Raw genomic sequence first — 25,346 nt, forward strand, 5'->3', positions numbered from 1 at the left:
CTGAAGCTTAAAATAAATAAATAATCTGTTAGCAAAGAAGCTAATGAATAACCACAGGCCAGTTTTGGGGGAGATTATGAAGATTACACCCATCTAAAAGCTTCATCCTGGCTGAGCCAAAGAGGAACCCGCCTCTCTGATCCAGTCACTGAGGGCACCCCTAGAGGGTGCTCACTCCATGGGTGCCCTCCATTTTGGGGGAGGTAGAAGCAGACAGGGAACAAAAATTTGTTTGGTCCTAAGCACAAGAGAGATATTATGATACTCATGAGAGCATCATAAATATGTAATGTCCACCTGAAATATCACCGAAACTAGCAAATAATCGGTCAGTATCCCGATACCCTGGTCTAAGTGTAATTTCTTAGCTGAATCTTTTATTAGCCAATTAAATATTTTTTTTTAAAGTTTTTTCCAACTATTTCCTAACAATGCTTTTGATAACATTATCCTCATTTAATAAGAAGAGCAACTGATGTATAGGTACCTACCAAGACAGAGAGAGGGACGACAACCTCATCATCCAGTGACAGAACTCAGACAAGAACTTTACATTATGATGGTTGAAATCTGAGGATAACCTCTGGCAATGAATTGATTTCTACAGTTTCCTAGCCTTGGCCTGCCTCTTGGATATAATAAGAAAGGTGTGGCTCACAGAGACCTGTCACAGGTGTTTCTGAACACAGGACATACCTGGGCAAAAGGAATTCAATATTAAACATTAAACAGACCTCTCTAGGGAAAATAGAATAACTGAAGACCCCCAAAAGTCTTTCACTCTAATTGCAGTTTCTGATTTAGAGCCCAGGACAGCTCTCTCTAAACACACATCCTCAGGTACCACCTGTAATGGGATAGAATCTGAGATGTTTACAAGTGAATGTGGGGATTTATTTTGCAGCCAAACACTAAATGCCACAACAAGCTGTGTGAGAGCTATCTTTCTGGAACAACAGCAACCAGCTGTCTAAGATGAGGCTCCCCTGTCCTCAGCCAGCAGGGATCTGGGGGAGCTGAGTCCACGCCGCCATCTCTGAAGATGGATCACAGATGTGAAGGGGATGTGGGGTTTCATAAAAAGAGCACCAAGCTGGAAGTCAGGAGACTTCAGTTCTAATTTTAATTCTGTCCCCATCCAGTCATTTTACCTTGGCAAAGCAACTTAAGCAACTGAGTCTCAATTGGGGAATTGGTGGTATGGGGGTAAAGGAAACATATTGAATGTCTACTCTGCATAAACACTCTGTGAAGACCACGAGCAACAGCCCTGCAATGAGGGTCCCAACAACTTGATGTTACAGATGAGGAAATCCAGGTTCTGAAATAAAATAACTTGACCAAAGTTACATATTCCTGAAGAGATCACCCAGACAGAATTCCTAGTACAAGAGCTGGAATCAAAGGCTGGCTTTGCCCATTCCATTATGTTCCATTTGGAACTCCAAGACATCCAAGAATTCTAAATTGGAAGCTAGCTTTCCAGGACACTGTGAAGGTATATTTGTCAAGACAAACAAATTAAAAAAAATATTTAACAGTGTGTTACAATGGTATATAATTTTAAAATAGGTATACATAAGAATTTGGGGCCTGAGACCCTAAAATGTTAGGGACAGTTCTGAATGTTACATTGCATTTTTGTTGGAAAGGAATTATAATTATTAAATGTAGGCACATAACACCCATATGTGCCTTCCATTTGTGTAGGTTTTCAATGTCTACAAAGCTCTTTCTCGTATGTGATTTTGCTTGATCCTCCCAACCACACACTATAAGGCTGGAAGGAGTTATCGCTATGCTTTGCAGATGAGGACATTGGAGTCAATGCTTCTGGGGCCCATGTCACCTCCCCTTGTTCCACTTCTGATTTCAGCAGCTGCATGTGAGCTCAGACTTGCCCCACACGGCCAGCATCCAACCCCAAGCACACGCTGTGCTCATCTCATTCCTCCTTCTATCCCAGGACCCACCTCCTTAATCCACAAGCCAGCAGAGCCTAGAAGTGTGGGAAGTTATACCCCTGGGGAAACCTCAATCAACAAGGGAGGACAGAAGCCAGTGGGTAAATGGTTTCTGTCTTTTTGATAGGCAAATTCGAGAGGAATTCTGGACCCCTCAGAGAGATCTCAACGGAATCAAGCTCCTACAGAAACCCGTGTTGGCTGTAGAAGTGACTTCAGTGGCACACAGTTACATGTCCTCCTTCTCTGTCTCACTCTCCCCACTTTCTCATTCTTGCTTTCAAATAAAACAAACTACTTGCACCCAAGTCCTTGTATCGGACTCTCCTTTGGGGGACCCCAAACTATGAGAGGCACTGTGCCTTCAGGAGGTGAAGTGACTTGCCTCCTGCTGGCCAGTGGAAGAGGAAGAACCCTCTTCCAGTTCTCCTGGTTCTAAATCCAATGGATTTCTTTCATCCTCTACTTCCAGTTGTGCACACAGGTTAAGAGACTGCAGTTTCTACCTTTTACCAATAGGCCAGACTTAAAACAAGTTTAAAAAATTCATCTTTTAGCACAAAATTAATAATAAATGATAACCATCATCTTTGCTGGGGGTTACAGAGATGATCTGCTAGGCTACCATGAAAAATTTAGCATTTTTCAGAATTTTAACGTATTACATTTTTGTTTTCTGGTGTGAGATAAGTAAATTAGAAATGCTAGGTTTCACTCCAAGTTTTACAGATGAGAAACCTGAAGTTTTAGACTTTCCGGTATTTCACATTGTACTAGTATTGGAACCGGGATTAGAATCTTTCCTACTCCAGGAACACTCTGGGCTTTGCCTAGCAACTCTATTCAACAGCCAGATTGTAGATTATCCTCAATGAAGAGCATTGGTCTGAAGCTTTTCAGTGGGCATCTTTTTTTTTTTCTTCAATTTTCCCAGCATCTGTTCCTCCACCACAGTTAATTCCACCACAATTTTCCTTTGAGGAATCAACCCTCTTGAAGTCTCAATTCACGTACTTCAGGTCTGAATGACCCACCAGTCCTTAGTTCCAGAGCTCAGAATATGACAAGTGTCTGACCAATTAGTGTACTCTCTTCCCTCACCAAAGTGATTACTTGGAGAATGGAGAGGGACCCAAGCCAGACCAATTATAGTGAATATTGAGATTTTAATGGGTCCACTAAGAAATAGCCACTCTTTTCCAGTGGGGAGCTAAGCTAGTAGGCTGCAAGTCTTCAGTGTCTGGTGGCCATCTTGCCATCATATAGGAAGAGCCTACTTGAAAAGTCAATGAAGGCAAAGCACAGCACAGAGACGGATGGAGACAGACTGTTGATGTGACACGGATCTATTCTTCCCTGAATTTAGATTTGCCACTGGTCTCTACAGTCACAGGAGCCAATACATTACTGCCTCATCTTCTTTCAAGTTTCTGCCACTTGGAGTTCAACAAATCCTGCCTGAAACGAGCTCTGTACTCAAGCATTAAAGAGACTCAGTGCAGTGCTTCTCCGAAAAAACAAATGTCTGTTTTCCGCTACCAAGGAATAGGCTGGGAAGTGAAGAAACAGAAGCAGAGCTAATCAAATCTTGGCAGAATCCTTTGTTCCAGCTTCAGAGATCCTCAGGAATGAGGTGCTGTACTAGGTCTCTTTATGAATCCGTGAAGCAGCAGGCCTCAGACAAACCCCATCATCTTTAATGCAGAGAACACCAACCCCACAAACATTGCTTTCGTCAGCGAGGTGCTTCAGTTCAAAATCTAACTGCAACTCGGGTTCAGAAGAAGGATCTTAGATTGAGAATTGCTTTTGCTCATTGTGTGTGTGTCTGTATGTGTGTGTGTGTGTGTATGTGTGTGTGTGTGTGTGTTTGCTTAAAATTACATAGCAGCATTGAGAATCCATGTTTTTACATCTGTAAGCTCACAGAAGAACTTCCAATCACTCTTCTACCCTCTGATAAGTTGAATAATGAGAACTGGAGAGGTAGATGAGAGAAAAAAGCTGAAATCAAACCAAGAAACTTGCCCCAGGGCAATACGGATGTGAAGGAAACAATAAATTGTACTTGTTTTTAAAGTTCTTTTTTCCCCTCTATCAAGAAAAGTCACCATCAAATATTTACTTCAAATATAATGTTTCAAAGCCAGGGAGGCAAGTTTCAAGCCTTGAAATGCAGCCTGGCTTGTTGGCAATGGCACCTCAGGGGTTTACAGAGCCTAGGACTGTCTCTGACGGTGGAGGGAAATGAGGAAGAGGCAAGGTGAGTGTGGGCAGGTTTACCAGATGACCCATCACAGAAGAGGAGTAGGGACAGGTGGTGGCCCAAGGACAGAGCATAAACATAGGCCTCCAAGCCTTTGTCATCTCTTACATATACATGCAATGGAGACAACTCTCTCTCTAGTCTTCCACCATGCTAGGAATACCTAAGGTCAATACCTTTGGCTTTTGAATGTGACACACAAACTTACCTGATGAATTCCACAGAATAGTACTGAATAGGGGAGCTTCCTTCACTTTTTCCAGGTTTCCAAGACAGGGCCACCTCAGAATCAGAAACCACAGTGACGTGCGGCTGCTGGGGTGCTGTTGGAGGCAGACAGGAATCTAGGCAGGACAGCAAACGACTAGAGTTGGCTGTGGTTTTTGCTGCTGGAGAGGTTTCATACATAAAAAACACATATGCTTCTTCTCTGTTCAGAACAGACTCAAAACCCAAACCAAACAAACACACACATAAAATCACAACTGGATTCATCTGAATCCAGTTGAGTAAGGTTTGAGTCATTGAGAGTGGGTCTTCCCTTCTTGCTCTAGCATCCCCACTTGGAAATCCACCTAAATTACGCCCAGCCCCTTGACCCTGGGACACACAATGGTGTGTACCCTTTAAACTTTCAACCACACTCCCACTTCCTAACAACTTTTCATCTCTGTATGCATGTTGGAATTGATATTTATGCACAAGGAAAATGACATGGTTAGCGTTAGTGTCACTTACTATCAATTCCTTTGTGTGCATGTGTCCCCCTCGCCACATCAATCACCAGAATACAGGTCAATAGTAGGACATTTGGGAAATGCCCTCATGTGCAAAGATGTAGGAGTCACTCAGGAGCCTATCACCCCAAGGTAACTGCCGGTACTATTTTCACATCCAGACGTTCACATCTCCCAGTCTTTGTTTATACTATTGCTTCTGCCAGAAACATCTTTCCTGCCTTCTCTTCCTAGCAAAATCCTATGCAGTGTTCAAAATTCAGACCAAAGATATGGTTCTTTCTGAAATCCTCTCTGAGCCTCGAGGCGGAGGAAGTACACCCACCGAGCGCTCCAGAGCCCGTTGCGCAGACCTCGGATGCACTAGAGCTACTTGCTTACTATTTGCGTCTCCCTCCACAATGAGCTCCTTGTGAGAAATGATGTGATTGAGACACCTTTGTCCCCCAGTGTCCAGCACCCTAATGAGCCTTTGTTGGATTCCCTTTGCCTATAAAATCTCTTCGCCCACTCCCCTTCTTCACCTTCTTAATTCTCACTTCCTCATCTCCACTTAGTAGTCATCTCCTCAGCGAATTCTAACCTCATCCCCACATCCGGTCTCCCTTTGTGTGTTCTTACAGCTCTGCAGGTAGCACTTATCACGATCTGTGACTGCACATTAGTTAGATAATGTCTTGATCCACCCCACTAAGTTCCGAGAGGGCAGGGCCTTTGCCTGTTTCTGTTCATCACTGAATTCCCAGAGCCTAGCACAGTGCCTAGCACACAGTAGTTCCTCATTGATATATACTGAATGCAGGAACGAATGAATAGCACCTGTCACTTGCCTATTATGATGAGTTGAACCCATTTTACCTTGGGGCAAAGTGGTTACATGCCGAGGAGAGCTGAGCCGCCCTTTGCCAGTCTGGCTGTAAGCTGCCACACTCACTCGATATTCAGTGCCTGGTTTCAAATCTCCAATCACTTCCACCTATGAATGACCAAACAGGAAATGTGTCAATGATCAGAAGTTCTTTTGCGGCAAACCAGACAATTTCAATGAGGGTTGCATCTTGAGGATCCCGTGAAATTGCTTGAGACAGGGATTGTTTTGCTTTTCCTAGGACTGGCCAAGTTTTAAAATTTGCAAGGAGGAAAACATTGTGACATATTTCTCAAGACTAGAGAATTACCTTTTACTGGAATCTATACACTGCCCTAGAACTGGGACTCATTTACCCTATCAGATGTGGCTCTTAACATCTGAGTTCTTTGCTCAGAGTACTAGGCTGCTGGGATTCAGGTAACAATCTTTTCCAGGGTTGGAATCCCCCAGTTCTTTCTTTCCATTTGCACATCATAGATGCTCCGGAACCAGCCACAATAGCAAACTGAGGTCTTGATTTGTACCCATAAAGTAGGGACTCAAACTTTGGTTCTCAAATTTTAACCTGCATCTGAATCACCAGGAGGACTTCTTAAAATAAATGCTGGACCTGGCCCCCAAGGTTTCTGATTCAGTAAATCTGGGAAGGGGCCCAAATTTGCATTTCTAACAAGTTCCCACGGGGTGCTGCTGCTAGTCCAGGGACCCCATATTGAGAACCGCTAGGACTGACGATGGATGTGTGTGTGAACTTCAGCTTCACAAATGACTCTGACTAGAAAGCCCCAGCTCAAGAAGACTAGCTCTCCCTTGGGCTTTGGCAAAGGTGATGTGTCCCTGAGGCTACAATGCAAAATAGTAACTGGGACGCTGGGTCACATTGGTCCCAGCACATTGTAGGGGAAAGGACACTGGATTTGGAATCAACCAGTCCTGGGCTTGAATCCTGATTCTGCCACCAAGCTGTGGCCTTGGTATTAAATTCCCTGAACCTCAGTTTCTTCCTCTGTAAAATGGGGATGATATATAACTATCTTGCATAGTCATAATATTTGGGATAAGGTGCGTAAACTAACTGGTACCTAGGTTGTCCTCAAGAAGCGGGTTGTAATGATTATTGTCTTGTCTACTCTTCTCTGCTTACCTAGGTTTTACCACTTCTCTGAGGCCCAAATCTTCTCCTCGACACTTGACCACCCAGACCTGATCTTACCCTACCAACTGTTGTGCCACTTAATTTAGCACTTACATATATTACAAATTATTACTATTTCTCCTATGGGATGTAAGCCACTTGAGAGCAGGGATCCTGTCTTGAATTCTACACAAGCTCCTCTGCAGATGATTAAACATTCATTGTTGCTAAGGAGAATTAATCAACTGATTAACAAAATTCATTTAAAGGATGCAACAATTATTGAATACTTACACAGTAATCCTTAACCCTGAATGCACATTAGAATCACTTGAAGATCTAAAAAAATACCGATGCCAGGACTCCACTCCAGTCTACTTAAACCAGAACCTCTGGGGGCCAGTGCCCGGTGTCAGTTTGTTGAAAGCTCTCCAGGTGAGGCTAATGGGCAGCCAGGTTTATAAACCACGGGTCTAGGGTTTGGCTCACCTCCTGTGCTCTGAATTCCATCTGTTCCCTCCTCTCTCCCCTGTATCTCCATCCTCTCCCTTACCCACCTGATCCTTCTATAAGCATTTATTGTGCTCAAGTCTCTCTCATCTTAAAAGCAATCAATTATTCCCCCACCACGCATGTGCCCCACCTCATCTCCACAGAGGCAAACTTCTTGAAGAAGTTGTCTCCACTTCCTCACCTCCTATTCTTTCCTCAACTTACCCTCATCCCTCCTGTCCTCACTACAAACCTATTGAGATGTTCTTGCCAGAGTCATCACAGCAACTTTGTAGTAAGTCCAATGGGAATGTCTCAGTCTTTACTTGACTTTTTGCCACTTTCAATACTGTTGCCCACCCTTGCTTCTTAAATCTCTCGGTTCCCTTGGAAGCCATGACTCTGCTCCTTCTTGGTCTCTTTCTACTTCTCTTATTGTTCCGTCCCAATATCCTCCACCCACTCCCCATTCTCTGCTTACCCCCTAGGTGTTGGTCTTTCCCAGGGGTTCATCCCTCACCATCCTCTCCTCTCACTCTGTCGTCTTGCTTGGGTGAGTTCATCTACTACTCCCTTAGCTTCTAGCACTACCTTCGCGTGACAGCTCCCAGATCTACACCTCCAGCCCTGACCTGCCTCTTGATCTCCAGATGTGGATTTGTGACTGCCTCTTCAACATCTCTACCCAACACCCACAAAGCAACTCAAGTTCAACCTAACCAAAGCTCAAGTAATTGTTCCTCCTCCTACTACCAAAAACAAAACAAAAGATTGCTTCCCCTCTTGTGTTCTCTCTCCCATTACTTAAACCAGAAATTCTTGACACCTTCCTCTCTCTGTTCACCCCTCCTCCCTGCCTACCATTCAATCACTTACCAATACACTTACCAGTACTCTCTCATATCACTTGAATCTGTTTATGTCATTTCATCCCCGCAGCCATTTAAGTCCATGTTCTCATAATTATGACAATGACTCTGATTCTCCCTGCCACCAACACTTCCTGCACCTCCAATCTAGGCTCAACCCTGCTAGAGTTATCTTCCTAAACTCCAGATCTGATCATGTCACTTTCCGCTTTCAAACTCCCTTACAATAGCATATTTGTGTCCCCCTGTTTATCCTTCCAGCATCATCTGGTGCCACTTCCCTTCCTTATATTCTACATTGCAGTCATACTTAAGAACTTGGCAGGGCTCAAATTTATGCCATTCAATTCCTTGCCTCTGGGCCTTTGAACCTGCTGCTCCCTCTACATGAAATGCCCTTCCCCTCACTCTTGCCTGGCTGGCCCCTGCTCATCCTTCATGACTCAGTTCAGCTGAGACATTACCTCATTTCTCTGACCCCCAGCCTCCAGTCTGGTTAGGCGCCCCTCCTATATGCTTCCCTGGTGTCCTTGGTGTACCTCAATCTTAGCACCACTCACCTTCTATTGTAAATAGTCTGTTTATTTGTCACCTTCTCCCCACCCACTTGAGGGCAGGAAGCAAGTTCTTATTCCTCTGGCATCCCAAAGCTTAGCATAGTATTATCAGACATGTAGCAAATGCTCAGGCAACGCTTTTTGATGAATGAACAAATGAACTAGTGAACGAACGAAAGAAAGAAATCAAACCAAGATGTCCAATATAAGCAGATTACCTCATCAAGAATCAGCTTCTACTACTGACCTCTCCATCTTGATTAACAGCATCAGTACCTCTGCCCCGGGCCCTGGAGTTAATAACTCCAGAGACAGAGCTGACTTCCTCTAACCCACCTCCCTCCAGCCTCCTCCACGTGCCTTTCAGACCTGCTTCCTTCTTCCATTTCCTTTGACTGCTTCCCTGGATCATGTCTACAGTCTCCAATCCTTTATTCCCTCTCTCCCCACCACTCCATCCTACATGCAGCTGCACAAGGGGTCTTTGCTGAACATGTGAATCTGCTTTCAGAGCCCTCCTCCTGCTCTCATTCCCTGCATCTGTGCCACCTAGTTCCACCGTCCGTCCTCTGGTTTCATGTCCAGCTGGGTGGTTAAGAGACTGGAGGTCGCAGGTGGATACAAGACTCCTGCTCTCACTCCTCTCCCAACTGCCACTCCCTGGAAGCAGAAATGCACTGTCAGACCAAGCTGATGCTCTCACAGGCTTTTGCTTTAAGATCCTTTCCTCCTGTGAAGTCATGCTGTGAGAAGTATGGGGGCAGTGATGTGGTTTCATAAATAATTACAGGTATTAGCTATGAGCCAATACCAAATACAGCCACCATTAGTTACCATTTATTGAGTGTTTTCTCTGTTCCAGGAACATGTATAACTTGATTTAATTCTTTCTTCTGTCCTATGAGGTATGTATCACTCTTATTTTCATTTACAGAGAAGAAAACTGGATCCCTGAAAATTTAATGATTTGCTCAAGGACATATTTTTATTAAGTGGCGAAGTAGGGATCTGAATCCTGCTGTGTTTGACTCCAAGGCCCAAATTTTAATTCAATAAAACATGTACAAAAAATGTTAAATAACATTTAAATCAACAAAGAATACTTATACAAACACTGAACACCAGACTATTATTTTATCTATAAACATGGAAGTTTATGTATCAGAAATTTAAAAGTCATCACTGAAAATCAAGAGAAATTACACTTGTAGAAGTTGCTGATGTAGATTAAAAAACAATTAAACTCTTGGGGCTGGCCCAGCGGCATAGTGGTTAAGTGCGCGTGCTCTGCTTCGGGGACCTGGGGTTCGCACGTTCAGATCCTGGGCCAGGACCGACGCACCTCTTATCAAGCCATGCTGTGGTGACGTCCCATATAAAGTAGAGGAAGATGGGCACGATGTTAGCCCAGGGCCAATCTTCCTCAACAATAAGAGGAGGATTGGCAGCGGATGTTAGCTCAGGGCTAATCTTCTTCACAAAAAAAAAAAAAAATTAAACTCTTTATTAGATATGGAAGATTAGCACTACCTTTAGCAAGGTATATTCTGAGAGGGACAGGGTGACCTTCCCAGAAGCCAACTATTTCCAGCCTTTTCCTGTGTCTTTCCTGTGCTGACAGGCTGGTAAATTGGCATAAGGGAGTGAGGGTCAAGGGGACTGAGTAGGTGGGGCTGTGAAAAGAGGGTTGGATTCAATGATTTAACGGTCACTTCTTCCTCCAACATCACTCCTCCCAAATAGAATCCCTCAGGATATCGTCACTTGTGATAATCCTCGAATTCTTTAGTAAAATACCACACAATTCCACAAATTTTTTAGTTTCTGCCCTTAAGTGTCTTATAACCACTACTTCAGCCTTGCATCAAACTAGAGGAGATGCTAAATATACTCTTTTCAAAGTAGAAAAACAGGGCCGGCCCCATGGCTTAGCGGTTAAGTGCGCGCGCTCCGCTGCCGCGGCCGGGGGTTCGCATCCCGGGCGCGGACCAACACACTGCTTCTCCGGCCGTGCTGAGGCTGCGTCCCACATACAGCAACTAGAAGGCTGTGCAGCTATGACATACAACTATCTACTGGGGCTTTGGGGGAAAAAATAAATAAATAAATAAATAAAAACTGTATTTCAAAGTAGAAAAACAAAGTGTTTTGTTTTGTTGCCTTGTGGAAATTTGAAAACAAGTCAAAATATTTCTCTCTCTTGGACCTTATTTCTGCACAAGATGGGGAGAAACAAAGTTAGAGAAATTGCTTGCTTGGAGTAGTAGCCAGAGTGAATTCAACTGTCTCCCTTGGCAACCTTACACACCATTTTTTTTTTTGGCAAAGTTGGGTGCTTTGCTGCAGAATAACCCTGCTGTGTGTTTGTATAGCCCTTTCTGAAATGCAAAAACCCCTTCCCAAAGCTGTCTCCTTTGTTTTCTCAACACTGCCCGTGGCTGTCGGTGCAATCAGAGAATTTACATTTATAGAAGAAAAAAGCAAGACTACTTAGTTCATTGAGCCCAAGGAGAAAGCCTGGACAACTTTGAACCAAATGAGCTATTCCCTAGGACTCCTGCCTCCTTCACAGATCACCAGAAACAACAAATTTTTATCTGATAATTGGTATAATCTTAATAGTTTGCATTTATATACTATTTTGCAATTTATAAAATCCTTGCATACCTTTGCCACATTTAATCCTCACAACAGCCCTAAAAGGTCAGTCTTCCCCATTTTACAGATGATGAAACTAGACCTAGAGAGTTTATATAACTACCCCTGGGGACAACAATGGGTCTGGTTTCCTTCATAAAATGCACCACAACTTATGCTTTCAATTGCCTACTCCCAGGCATAGCATATCTAAATCTCAGGCCATCACCTGGTTTTTCAGATGTCCAACTGCCTTTTCTACATCTGTGTGCCTGTCCCATTCCCTCTGTTCACTGTCTGTGACAGGGATAACTCATTGTCCCCACATATCCATTCTCTTTTTTCATATAATAGAATCCCGGTATTTCAGCTGGGCCATGGCCACTCAAAGACTACATTTCCCAGCCTCCTTTGCATCTAAGTATGGCCATGTGACTAAATTCTATCCAATAGCACATGAATGAAAATGCTGAGGGCAATTTCTGAGTTATCCCTTAAAAGGAAGAGTTGTGTTCCCTTTCCTCTTTTCCTCATCTATTGGCTAGAATGTGGCACTGAGACATTTTGGACTCAGGGAGGAGGGCCGGAGGGATTTGCAGAGCAATGAGACAGAAGGATCCTGGGTCTCTGACATAGGGAAGCCACCAGAAGAGCCCTAAACTGGTTATATCCAGAAAGTTAAATGAGGGAAACATGAATGCACATCTTGTTAAAATTACCGTTATTTTGGATTTGGAGACCACTAGACATTTGTTCTAATTGATACTTGACACAATGTACAAAAACAACCTGGATAGCTATGTAAGGACCCCCTGAAAAGATAGGACTATTCTTCACAGAATACCTGTTCATTTTGCAATGATGAAACCATGCTGAATGATTCTGAACTTAAATATCTGACCCTGATTTCAGACCTCACCTTTACCCCTCCATGCTGCACTTTTCTCCCACTGCTGGACCCCCGGGCATTTGTTTCCACAAATGAAGCTGGATGTTGTCTTGTTCACTAGTCCAGATATGCAGCTAATACACAGTGAGGGCATCCAGTGAGCACAGCTGAGAGGAGGCATGAAGTGGGAGAGCACTGGACTAGGAGCCAGGAGACCCAGGTTCTGAGGCCATATAGCTGTGTGGTCTTGGGGATGCCACTTAACTTTTCTGGGCCAAACTTTCAACACCAAAATTCTATGATTCTTCTAAAATAACCTTCATTGGTAGGTAGTAACCTTGAATTCAACTTCACAGTTGACTCTATAAATAAAGGTTGGACCTCAGTTGCCTTAGTGGAAGTTGGAAATATCTAGCAACATTAGATGAAAGGTACTAGAGAAATAGAAAAGTGCCATCTTCCAAATATCCTTCTCCCAATGGACCTCGGAACGCTGTGCAGGCCAGAGTGGATGGAGGAGTTGGAGGGATTTCCATTCCCTGAGTGGTCACAGAAAGTTAGAATATCTTCCAGGGTTTTACACAAGGGGCAGCATTGGCTTTGGGGCTGGACAAATCTTCCTCGTATGGGTCTGTCCTGTGTATTGCAGGAGAGTTAGCATCCCTGAAGCTTGTCCACTAAAATGCCCAAACATATTTCCATATGCCCCAGAGGAGACAAAGGAACTCCCATTTGGGAACCATGTCCAATCGACCCCTTCATTTTATAGTGAAAGAGATATTCAGAGGGGTTCAGTGACCTTGCTCAAGACCACCCCTGCTCTGATGACAGAGCTGGGACTAGATGCAAGTCTCATGATTCCTGGGTAAATTTTCTCTCTCTAACCTTGGATAAGACCCAAATAGAATCACTGTTCAGGATCAACCAGACCAGTAGACTCCAAGGCACAGTGGTGGTGCATCCCCCTGTGTGAGCAAGACAATCTGCTGAGACGCTCGAAGAAAACATAAGAATTTTCTATTTCTGTTTTATCTTCTCCTCTAAAATTCTGTGGGATTTTATAATGCACCTAATATATTAGTAGAGTAACATATGTATAATTTATAAATACATAAATATACATATATTGGTACATGTTCAAATATTTTTTAACTGATGATATGCGTGATCAAAAAATGTGGAGACCACCAGTTTAAACATCTGTTTCTATTTTTGACTCTAACAAAATTATCAAATTGCTCTGATTTGTTTTACTATTTATTTTTCCAAGATGAAACTTGCAGGTTGTTCTTCCAAGAAAAAGGTAAGTGTCAAATGCTAACCAAATCAGAAGCTTCGATATCAGCAGATTATCAGAGAATGCATCAGAATTCCACGTAATCGGCCAGGTGATTTTGGTCATTTCATCATTTAAGTCAGATTAACCATTTACCAACCCAATCTTCTGTTTGGCATTCAATCCAGAAAGTCAATCAACTAGTTTTAGGTGAGCAGTCCTGTCTTGGAGAGAAGGTCTGGAACGGTGAGAGGAAGCAGAGAAAGGAGAAGAAAAAAGGAAGTGGAGGGAACCACTCCCTCAGTGGTGCTCACCAGTTTACATATTTTCTCTTCTTTTCCATCTTTTTCACCTAGTCTTGGAACAGAGCTTAAATTACTTCAACCTTTAAAAATGCTCCTTTTAACCTTACTCTGCCATGTGAGATGAAGCAGCACATATGAGGACAAAAGCAGATTCTTTCTAAAAGATTAAAAATTCACCTGGACTTCTCTGCTTACACTACAACTAAGCTCTCTCTGGTGGGCCTTAATCGGTATGAGGGAGATGCAGGAAAATCAACATTTTGATGAAAAGAGACCCCGCTGAATCCTGGGTTGGGGCAAGGGTTTAACTTTTCTAAAACCGACTTACAAAAATCATCTGATGATCAGATTGTCCCTGGAAGAAAAAACAAAACAGCATGAAAAGGAAAAGAAAAGTTGCAAGACTAAAATGAACCCAAAGAGTAGCTGCCCTTCTGCGCCATACAGCAAAGGGCAGCAAGCACACAGCTTCTCAATATGTATTCTACTGACCACTCACTCAGTTATTATTGTGCCAGGTGCGGTGCTGAGGACTTTACGACCATGAGCTCGTTTGATGCTCACAGCTTCCTTATGCTACAGGATGATATGATATGGTCCAGAGGTTCCCAAACTTTCTCTCTTCATAGCACCTTTAGTGTCTCAGTAGCAGTTTTACAGCACCTCTAATCCAAAAGAAATGCCTCCCAGTTCCATTCATTCAGTAGTTATACCCAAACGACTTGGTAGTAGTATTTCACACCTATGTTGCTGTTTTCCTTGAAAAGTTCAAATATTCCACAGTGCCCCTGTGAGTTTGCTGCAGAGCCCTGGAGCACCCTAGGACACAGTTTGGGAACCACAAATACACTACCCATGATATAGGTACCATTTGAATCCCTGTTTTGTTGATGAGGGAACAGAGACCCAGTAAGGTTACCCAGCTGGTTTCTTTTATTACAGGAATCTGAATGCAAGTCATCTGAACCCCGAGCCCACTGTGCTATACCAGGCCCCGCCCCCTCCCTCCTTTCTGACTCATGGCCTTATGTTTAGTCATTATTTCCTCTCTCCAGTCTGTGTATTCCACACCTCCCCCACCCCGCCCAAACACACAAGCACACGGGCATGTACACATCCATGTTCGTTCCCTTGGTTCGAACCATTCCTTTCCATTTGAATGTCCCTCTCTCTCCTCTGCCTTTCCAGAAACTGCCCCTGCTTCAATTCTCAGCTCCAAGTTTTACCTCTTGACCACTTGTTCCTACAATAATCTCTCCCTCTTCAAAATCTCAGTCTTTCTATTAAGCGGCATGTTATTGACATCTGGTCTTATGTTGCTCTCTAGTTGCTCTACTCGTGTAAAGGTAGTTTTCCCAATAAGACTGAAAGCTGCCCAAGAACAGTGACTGTGTGTTATCTTGTGCTGGACGTATAGTAACAACCATAAAAGTTTGTTGAAATCAGCAAGATAATAAAATGCTATACTTTGATAGCATACTCTAATATCTGGATGTAATTAATGGAGAGAGTATATTTAACATAAAGGCAATGATCATCAGGAATGATAACCAACATTTATATGGCTTCTTTACATTTTACCAAAGGCTTTTACATTCACAGTTTTATTGGCCACTCACAACAGTGTAATTATTATACCCCTTCCATGGAGAAAGGTGAGGCGAAGACAGGTTAAGTGACTTTGGCCAAAGTTACCCAACCTGTAAGTGGAGAAAGGAGGTCTAGAAGCCAAGGGGGCCTGTCTCTCTCCAGGCCCTCTGCTCCGTGTTTGCACTGCCATGGCCTTTCCAGGGATACCAGCGTCCAGCCTGGGTTCATACAATGGGGCAGGATCTTAATTTCAGAGGCACCATCCAGACTCCAAGACACCCATCACCCGCACTGTGCCCTCTGCCCGGACTGTGCTCCAATCAGAGCAGTGAGCCACACTCACTGCAGGACAGAAGGCTGGGCGGCTGGGGACACTGCTGAGGAAAATGCCAGCCCCTTGGTGGGGTCCAGGGACTTGCTGAGAGTTCCAGTGCTGTCAGAGGGAGATGGAACCTCAACCAGTATTTTCCTAGCCAAAGCAGGGCTCAGAAGTGTCTGCCTTGGGTTTACTCTGGTACTTGCTAATGTATGATTTGGGGAAAGTTACTTCAGCTCTCTGAGTCTCAGCATAAGAGAGGTACTAGGATAGTTGTAAAATGAGGTCATAGGATAGTCATGAAGATTAAATGGAAAAACAGTGTAAAGCATGAGGGAGAGTGCCTGACAGGTAACAGACGCTCAGTAAGTGATAGCTGCTCATCACAGATGACAAATAGGTTTCAAATTATGTGCTAGGCACAACAGACACTTACTGAAGAGGAATTATAAACATCACCACCACCACCATTATAGCAGTATTCTGGGCACTGGTGTTAACTCCTTGTAGAGCCATTCAAAAGGCTCTAGCCTGTAGAATAATTACAGTAAAAGGGGGAAGGAGGAGGAGAGTGAAAGAAAAGGAAACAGAACATGCCTAAGACAGAAAAATTCACCCAGAGACCTCGACAGGAAACAGAAAAAAAATAGATGAAGAGCCAACAACTGGTTAGTGGAAGGACAGGGTGCCTGGCTCTAGAAGAAAAATAAATAACTTGGACCCTTTGAATATACGTTTCAAATTACATCATTTTCTGCTGCATTGTGTCTCCAGGCAGTTGGGAAGATACAAATGTGTTGTATTTATTTACAAAGCGTTATTGAGATTTCAAAAAAGTTGGAATTGAACTTTATGAAAAAAAGGGTTAAAAAACCCCTGTACGGTGGCTGTTTTCTCACATGATAAATGGGTGGGCTGAGTCCAGGATGGAGGCAATTATGCCCAGGACTCTTTCTTCGTACAGCTGCCTTTCTGGAGATATAGACACATGTGATGAGGTAATTTACATGAAAGACATTTACACATTCCAAAGGACTATACAAACTTTAGTTATTACTATTGTCATTATTATATACAGCAGCACACACACATCAAATTAGAATCCTTCCAAATATCGCTGACATGCCAAGCACCCGTGTGTTTTTGAGGGGGGCTGCCAGGACGGAGACACTCACCGTGGTTGGGGTGCCCTGGCTGAGCAGCACATTCTGGGACCGCTCCTGCAGGGGCTTATCTATGCCAACCTCAGAGTAGAAGACCTGGAAAAGATGCAGACATCCAGGTGAGAGCGGAGTCAGTACTTTTCTACCAAACCATGGTCCTGCGGTTCCAAGTGCACTCAGAACCGCCATGGGTTCTGAGGTGCATTGCCTCATCGCACACACGCTAGTTCCATGGCAACAAACATCAGACATACTCTGCTGGGGTCACAAACTCATAAGCCTGCAGAGGCCAGGAGGAAGGCATGTATCAGTGAGGTGGGTTGGAGGCGGCTGGACCCCCAGCTCCTATTATTTTTCCCAAAACCATGACTCTCCGGTAATCTTTCATTTTCCCACTTTTGATATAACATGAGTCCAGAAATACATTTCTCAACTTTAAGAAGACAATAGGACCAGGGCCATGAAAAATGACCACTCTCCTTTGGTGAAAGGGAAACAGTAGGAGGTGGCCAGTCTGGGGTGTTACCGGGGCAGGGCGTAGGTCCAATCTAAAGCTGGCAGCTCAGCTCCAGCGGACTTGGTGCCCCATGGGAGTGTGGGCCCAGTGAGGCCGGCTCTCCCGATACTCCCAGAGATTTCAGAACTCCAAATATTTATCTGAAATCTCCTGACTTCGAAAAGTCAACTTTTTAAAAACACTGTTCAAAGAAAATATCTTGGTGAAGTGAAATCAGTCCAGTCCGTAACCTCTGAGAGGTAGGGATGCATTCTCTGCTCTCTCCTCCACTTTGCTTCTTCACCCCTTACTTTAATTCAGATTTTACATTATTTTGTATTTATCGACAACCTTCCACAGTGACTCTCTATTCTTTCCCATGTTTCTGCTTTGGTCTCCAAATTTGACTGGAGGCAATTGGATAGCAGGAACCATGTCTTCTACTTAGTCTACATCTTCCCATCCCTGAAGAGAGCAAGGATTGGGTAGATCCTTGATTTTCAAGGCACTTACAAGCGCCCTTAAAAGAGAAACATTTCCTCTGGTTTCACGGGGGGGAGAGTGGGGCAGTTATTAATGTGAGAGGGCTGATGTAAGGAGGCCATATATATGAGAAGCAAAGATGGGAAGGGCATACAGTTACCCCAACACACCCTCTACAAAAACCCCAATGCTCAGGTACTCACAGTATACCCAGTGACAGGGCTCCCAGGATGCCTTGGCATTTTCCACTGGATGCTGAAAGCCGTGCAGTTCAATGCGCCCAGCATGATATTGAGAGGAGGCCCCACTTTGCCTGTTTTGTTTTCACCAAAACAAAAGAGATTGTGTTAGAAGCTCCATGCATCCCACCTTGGGTATGCTTACACAAGACACAAGGGAATGTACTTACGGATGGAGAGCATACTTAAAGATGGTTCAGGCCAGAAATGCAGCCATCTCTCTTGTATACTACACCTGTGTCAGCTGACTTCACCAGAACTCTGCTATCCCCTCCCAACCTGGCATTGGTAGAGACATCAGCCCCAGCTATTGCTCTCAGTCACTTCTGTAACTTCTTATACCTCAGGACCAGCAAAGGGAAATTCAGGCTAGCATAGATCACACACTTCTGACTCGACTCTAGGAGCTGGGAATGTATTAAAGCAAGATGATAAAATTTTTTTAACTCAGTAACATATGTGTGCTTTATATATATGTTGTATAGATATATCTATTAATATAGCTAGTGTATGCTTATTGCAGAAAATTTCAAAAATATGGTTAAGTGTAACATGGGGCTAGGAAATTTCACTCGTTTTAGTATATCGTTCCTTAAATAATTTTATGTTTATAATTTTTTTGTTTATAAAAACAATATGTGCAAATTGCCAAAATTTAGAAAATACAGAAATTAAAATTAACTCCACCATTCAGAAATTAGTCCTGTCAATATCTGAGTATAGTAGACCTCCTTTTGGTCACATGCAATTTTTTAAAAAATATATATATATTTAAAGATATATGAATACATAAAAAGATTATATACATAAATACATATATTTATATATAAAGAAGCTGCAAATTATATACTGCATATATAATTTTATTTTTATTTATTGTGTTCATTAAGTATAATAAATATATAATATATATTCATAATCTTTAAATAATAATTTTAAATTAGTATATGAAATATATATAGATAGTGTATATTTACTGACTAAAATCATTATTTTTAATGGCTGTTAGGTCTTCCATATAATGCATGTGCCATAATTTACAGATTTCTTATTCTACTGTTGTTAGACGCTCAATTCATTTCCAATATTTTGCTGTATTAAATAATGCTCCATGAGGGCAGGAACTAGATGTGCTCTACTCCGAGCACAGAGACTAATAAATGGAGGAGCTCAATAAATATTCCTTGAGTGAGTGAATGCTCTGCAATTTGATTTTCCACTCACTAATATGTCCTGATGGTCTTTTTTTTAAGACTGCATATAATTCTTCAGCATATCTGTTAGGATACTTTCCTTGCAATTCACAGAGATCTAATGTGTCTATTTATTGGACTACTGCTGGGGCCTCCCTTCAATGTTTTTAATAACAGAACCCAAGGCCTTTCTGGTGGGCCAAGTAACAGAGGCTCAGTGCTGTCACTTGGCAAGAACTGTGAGGCCAGGAGGCAGCTGCCACCCATTCCAGAGACACCTACCACTGCCATCACTGTCACCACTCAAGTTTTTGATCTTCAACTATTCTCTGGCTCTGCCTTGGTTCAAGATTTAAAGTCCCATCTGACTGGCCAAATTTATGTCAAGTGACTCCCTCTTGACTCAACCAAGTGGTTGAAGAGGAACGATTGATCTTTTTTAATTTCCAAACTGGGAACTAACAGGATGAAGAGAGTCCTGGGAATTGTTCTTCCACCAAGCCTATTCACAGTATACAGTGTCCCCAAAGGAGGATAGGACCAGAGAAAAAGAGTAGTGGGAGGTAGGATGGCCAGGTACTCTGCTACACAGAGCATGTGTATACATTAACCATTACTCCGTTGATCGGCATTTAGGTTATTTTCAAAATCTCACTGTTAAAAATAACGCTGAGAAGAACATCTGTGTATGTGGCTTTTTTGGCACATATGCCAGTATTTCTGGGATGTATACCTATTTAAAATTAAGAGGGGCCAGCCCCATGGCTTAGCAGTTAAGTGCACGCGCTCCGCTACTGGCGGCCCGGGTTCAGATCCCAGGCGCACACCGACGTATCGCTTCTCCGGTCATGCTGAGGCCGCGTCCCACATACAGCAACTAGAAGGATGTGTAACTTTGACATACAACTAACTACTGGGGTTTTGAGGGAAAAAAAAGGAGGAGGATTGGCAATAGATGTTAGCTCAGAGCCGGTCTTCCTCAGCAAAAAGAGGAGGATTAGCATGGATGTTAGCTCAGGGCTGATCTTCCTCACAAATAAATAAATAAATAAATAAATAAATAAATAAAATTATGAGTATATGCATTTTAATTTTTAACAGTTACTGACTTATTGCTCTCCCAAAAGGATTAAATGAATGAATCTTGAAATACATTCAATTATTTCATTTGGGTAAATTCTTGAAGAAGAATTCCTATAGCTAGGACAGAGTTTCTCAGTCTCCACACTATTGACATTTTGTGCTGGATAGCTTTTTGTGGGGCAGTCCTGTGCATTGCAGGATATTGAGCAGCATCCCTGGTCCCTACCCACTAGATGCCAGTACCACCCCCCCAAACCCTAGTTGTGAAGACCAAAAATATCTCCAGACATTGCCAAATGTCCCCTGGAGGACAAAATTGCCCCCAGTCAAAATCCATTGATGAATGAGTAAAGACTGTTTCTAAATATAACCAAACTTACATTTAGAAAATTAGTCAATTTAGAAGCCTATGGAGAATGCGTATTGTAAGTAACACATCCTCACCAGATCTGAGTATTGCTTAAAAATCTTTGCTAATTTGATAAGAAAAAAGTTGAATATTTTAATTTTGTTTTTGGCCATTCTTCTTCCTTTATTCATGTGTTTTGCTCATTTTTCAATTGGGTTATTAATTTTTTTTTCTCATTGATTTAAAAGAACTCTTAATATGTTAAAGATCTGAATCATTCACCTATATTTTCTCTATGTAGTTTTAAGCTTGGGCCCAGCTGTATAATTATCCATTACTGGCCAGCTTTATTGCTGAGTTCAGAAGTCCACGCTAACAAAATCTCAAAAGAGGCTAGGAAATGTGGGAAAAGATCACAGAAGTAATTTATCAGACCCTTGTAGAACCAAAGAATAACCAGTAAGCACAACCTCACCTTAAGTTCTTGGAATAGCACTTACTCCCTTTACTTTGGGAAAAATTACAGCTGATCAAGATGGGCTACTTGAGTCAACAATTGGAGAATCAGTCCTTGTACCCCTTGTGTATCTGCCATGGTTCAGTACAGAAATCAGAAAACACTCTAGGTATTTTAAGCAGCAAAGTGGTTACAAAATTGGTGGAAAGGTTAGTGGAATGGAATTCAGGAGTCTCCATTGGCTCTACTTTATAGATGATAGATCAGCAGATTGATCGATTGATTGATAGATGATAAAGAGAGAGAGAAACACAGATATATAGAGAAATAGATAGATACATAGATAGGTGAGAGAGAGAGAGAGATGATAGGTGGATAGCTAGCTAGCTATAGTTGTGATTCAGAATCAGGAAAACTCTGCCTTCACACTTGGTGCTTCCATTACTGCTGCCGCAACTGCCTCCAGACACCCACAAAGGTAGTAATGAACCTTGGAATGATGAGTTCCTATGTTTTGATGGCCTCGCTTGGTGGGAGAAACAACAGCAGGAAAGTGGCCTCCCTCTCACTCCCGTCACCCATATCTCACAAGAGTGCATCTAATTGGTGGGACCTAATTTACATCCAAAATACTGGCTGTGAGGCAGTCTGGGAAATGTAGTTTTTATTTTTCCAGCCTTTGCATTACAGAAATGGCACCCAGAAGGAGGGTAAAATGGATGTTGAACACGCCCATCTATAGTATCCATGACATCTTGGTACCATAAAAAGCATGAATTCCAGTATGCTATCCCTTTACTCATATTCTCTAGGAGAGTATTCAAATCGAGTGTCCCTCTGTTGAGACAGTTAGGTATGACTTCTATTTTATTGGCATAGGCATTCATTTATTCAATCTTTCACACACCTAACAAATATATATTGAGCTCCTATGTGTATCAGACACTGAGTTAGTTGGTGAGACTACATTAATGATGAAGAAAGACAGGGGGCCACGTAAAAGTTAGCAGGACATTAAAATTGAGTGTGAGAAGCATAAAGGGAATATGGCGCACTTTGATGGCACATAGCAAGGACACACCTGACTCCACCTGACAGACTAGTAAAAATGAGGCAAAGTGGGGGTGGGAAAAGTGTCCTAAGCAGAGAGAGCAGTATATACTCTTCCCCAAAGAGAAGGGGGAAGAGCCACATCCTAGAACCACGATGGCACCGTGGTTGAGTGGATGCAGGTGGTGAAGGAAAGGAAGGAGTCAAGATGGCTCCAAGGATTCTGCCTTGGGCAACACAGGGAAGGGGGTGGGTACATTCATTCATCTGCAAAGACAAAGACAGCCTTTACTGCCCATGAGTAGGTGGCATGGTCATCTGTAGCTGGTGAGCAAGAGGTGGCCAGGTCAGACATTTGGGCCAAATACCGAAAATATTCCAGATGAATCAAACAGTTAAAGACAAGAAATCAAATTATAGAAAAGAATTGAATTTTAAAATCAGATTTTTTGAGGACAAACCTTTCTAAGCTTAAAAGAGGTAAAAAATAAATCAATCACAGAAAAGCAATGGATTCTACATCATAAAACTTTCATTATGCCTTCAAAAATTACAAAAGAAAAAAATCAGAACAACAGATCCAAGGGTAAATAGTTGCAGCAAAATGACAGGCCAAGGGATATCTTTATTATAAAACATATCTATTGATAAAAAACATATTCAGACCCTAATAAATAAAATATGAAGAGCAACTCACAAAAGAGGAAGTATAGCTGGTAAACACACAAGGCAAAATATTCAAATTTGCTAGTTATCAAATAAACACAATTTTTTTTAAATTGAGATGTCATTTTCACCTATTAACTTAGTCAAAATGTTTAAGTGATGGTAACTAGCACTGACAAGAATACATGAATGTGCTACTCTCAAAAAATTACTTATGGCAGTGTAAATGAGCACAGGCATTTTGGAAGACAATTTGGCAACGTGCAATAATACCCAGAGCCATAAACACATTCCTTTCCTTGGGATCTCAGAAGTGTGATTACAGCCCGTTGTGAGGAAAGAATCTTAAAAGAAGAGAAGCCTGCTCACATGAAGATGCTCTTCATTGGATCACTTGTAATACAGAAAAACCATAAACAATCTAAATATTTAGAAACAGGGCAATAGTCAGGTCAATTATGGTGCATCATCTGGATGGACTGATACGAATATTAAAAATGAGATTTGACCAAACACCTGGTGATATCTTGGATTGGATCTGGAACAGAAAAAGGACATTAGTGAGAAAACCAGTGAAATCCAAATAGTCTGTAGTTTAGTTGATAATAGGGTACTCGTACTAGTTAGTACCATCACCAGTCAAGTTTCTAGATTTGACAAATATATCATGGTTACATAAGACAATAAGTTGAGGAAAAACTGGGTGAAAGGTAGACAGGAATTCTCTCTATCTTTGCAACTCTCTATAAATCTAAATTTATTTCAAAATTAAAAGTTTATTTAAAAAATGAGGCTTGTATTCCTCTGTAGCAACAATTATGATGTAGTGTTAAATAAAAAGTACACCCAGGGGCTGGCCCAGTGGTATAGTGGTTAAGTTTGCATGCTTTGCTTCTGCGGCCTGGGGCTTGCAGGTTCAGATCCTGGGTGTGGACATACACACCACTCATCAAGCCATGCTGTGGGGGCATCCCACATACAAAATAGAGGAAGATTGGCACAGAGATATTAGCTCGGGGATAATTTTCCTCAAGCAAAAAGAGGAAAATTGGCATAGATGTTAGCTCAGGGCCAATCTTCCTCACCAAAAAAAAAAGTATACCTAACTGCCATCAATACTATTATTACAGTCGTATGAAATATTCATTTGAAAAATAACTTGAAGGCAAGAGAAAAAGGCTTTCTTACATTAGGGTGGCTGAGATTAAGGATGATTTTTTTCCTGTTTTCTTCCATTTGGTAAGCTTTACAGAACGTTGTATATTGTTTTTCATAACTTTCGCTTCATGACGGTTACACCAATCAGCTAAGCACAGGCTGTGTTGTCTAATGTTTGCAGTCTGTCTCTCTCTACTTAATGGTAAAGCTAAAAATAGTTTGCAATTAATGAAGCAGATCTATTAGCTCTCAACAACCAAAGATAATGTACCTGCATAAAATAATATGCCCGGATCACAAGTCAACTATCACCATAAAGTGAAGGCGCCCTCCAAGGAGGCTATTCCTGCCATAAACAATACCACTCAGAATTGTCAACTGACAGTGACTCAAGTGCTATCAGGAGGGACCCGGTACTATAAAGGACACTGAACAGCCACTCCCTTGCTCCTCCCTACTGTGGTGGCTGGCCATAACCTAGAACAAGATTTTGCAAAACTTTTTGCTTTCTGTGCCCTGGATTCTGTAGGACAGTTCTGATTCTAAATTATGTCTCACAATTATGTCCCCTTGGATTCCTCATCACGGCAGTGGAAACTAGAGGGGCATGACTATGGGACCTCACAGGATGTGAAGGCCTCGAGGATGACCCAGGACAGGTCTCACGAGGTCTCAGGGAGGAGACAAGGGCCTATGACTTGGGTCCTGGCTTCACATCTTCGTGGCGATTCTAAACTAGAGCTGATGGGGAAGCCCAGTGCTCCGAGCACGCTGCCTTCACATACACTCACTCACGTGTCCCCCATACTGATTTGAAGAATTTTTTTTCTTTTTCAAAATAACTAATGTCTGTATAATGCTACAATTATTATTATTATTTTAATTTTCACATCATTTTAAAAAAGAAATAAAACGGGAGAAAATATTTGCAGACCAACATATCTGATAAGAGATTAATATCCAAAATGTATAAGGAATTCATACAACTCAATTGCATAAAAAACAAATAATCTTTAAATAATCTTTAAAAATGGGCAAAGGATCTGAATAGACTTTTTTCTTAAGAAGAGATGCATTATTCCTTTTCTAAGAAGATATTTTTCCT

General features: G+C 42.2%; 1 protein-coding gene across 2 annotated transcripts in view; it reads right to left on the bottom strand.

Moving 5' to 3' along the window:
* EGFLAM (EGF like, fibronectin type III and laminin G domains) overlaps window positions 1-25,346 on the bottom strand; it is a 175,849-nt gene that overhangs the window by 96,179 nt on the left and 54,324 nt on the right. The window contains exons 2-6 of one of the 2 annotated variants that reach the window (XM_058564203.1): window positions 18,250-18,359; window positions 17,080-17,163; window positions 14,327-14,353; window positions 5,826-5,943; window positions 4,439-4,574 (exon numbers count right to left, since the gene is read on the bottom strand). In XM_058564203.1, the coding sequence (XP_058420186.1) occupies window positions 4,439-4,574; window positions 5,826-5,943; window positions 14,327-14,353; window positions 17,080-17,163; window positions 18,250-18,359 (475 nt within the window). The remainder of the gene's footprint in view (window positions 1-4,438; window positions 4,575-5,825; window positions 5,944-14,326; window positions 14,354-17,079; window positions 17,164-18,249; window positions 18,360-25,346) is intronic. The other variant, XM_058564204.1, reaches the window with a different exon arrangement.

The sequence above is a fragment of the Diceros bicornis genome, chromosome 20 (assembly GCF_020826845.1).
Source record: "Diceros bicornis minor isolate mBicDic1 chromosome 20, mDicBic1.mat.cur, whole genome shotgun sequence".
NCBI classification, from domain to species: domain Eukaryota; kingdom Metazoa; phylum Chordata; class Mammalia; order Perissodactyla; family Rhinocerotidae; genus Diceros; species Diceros bicornis.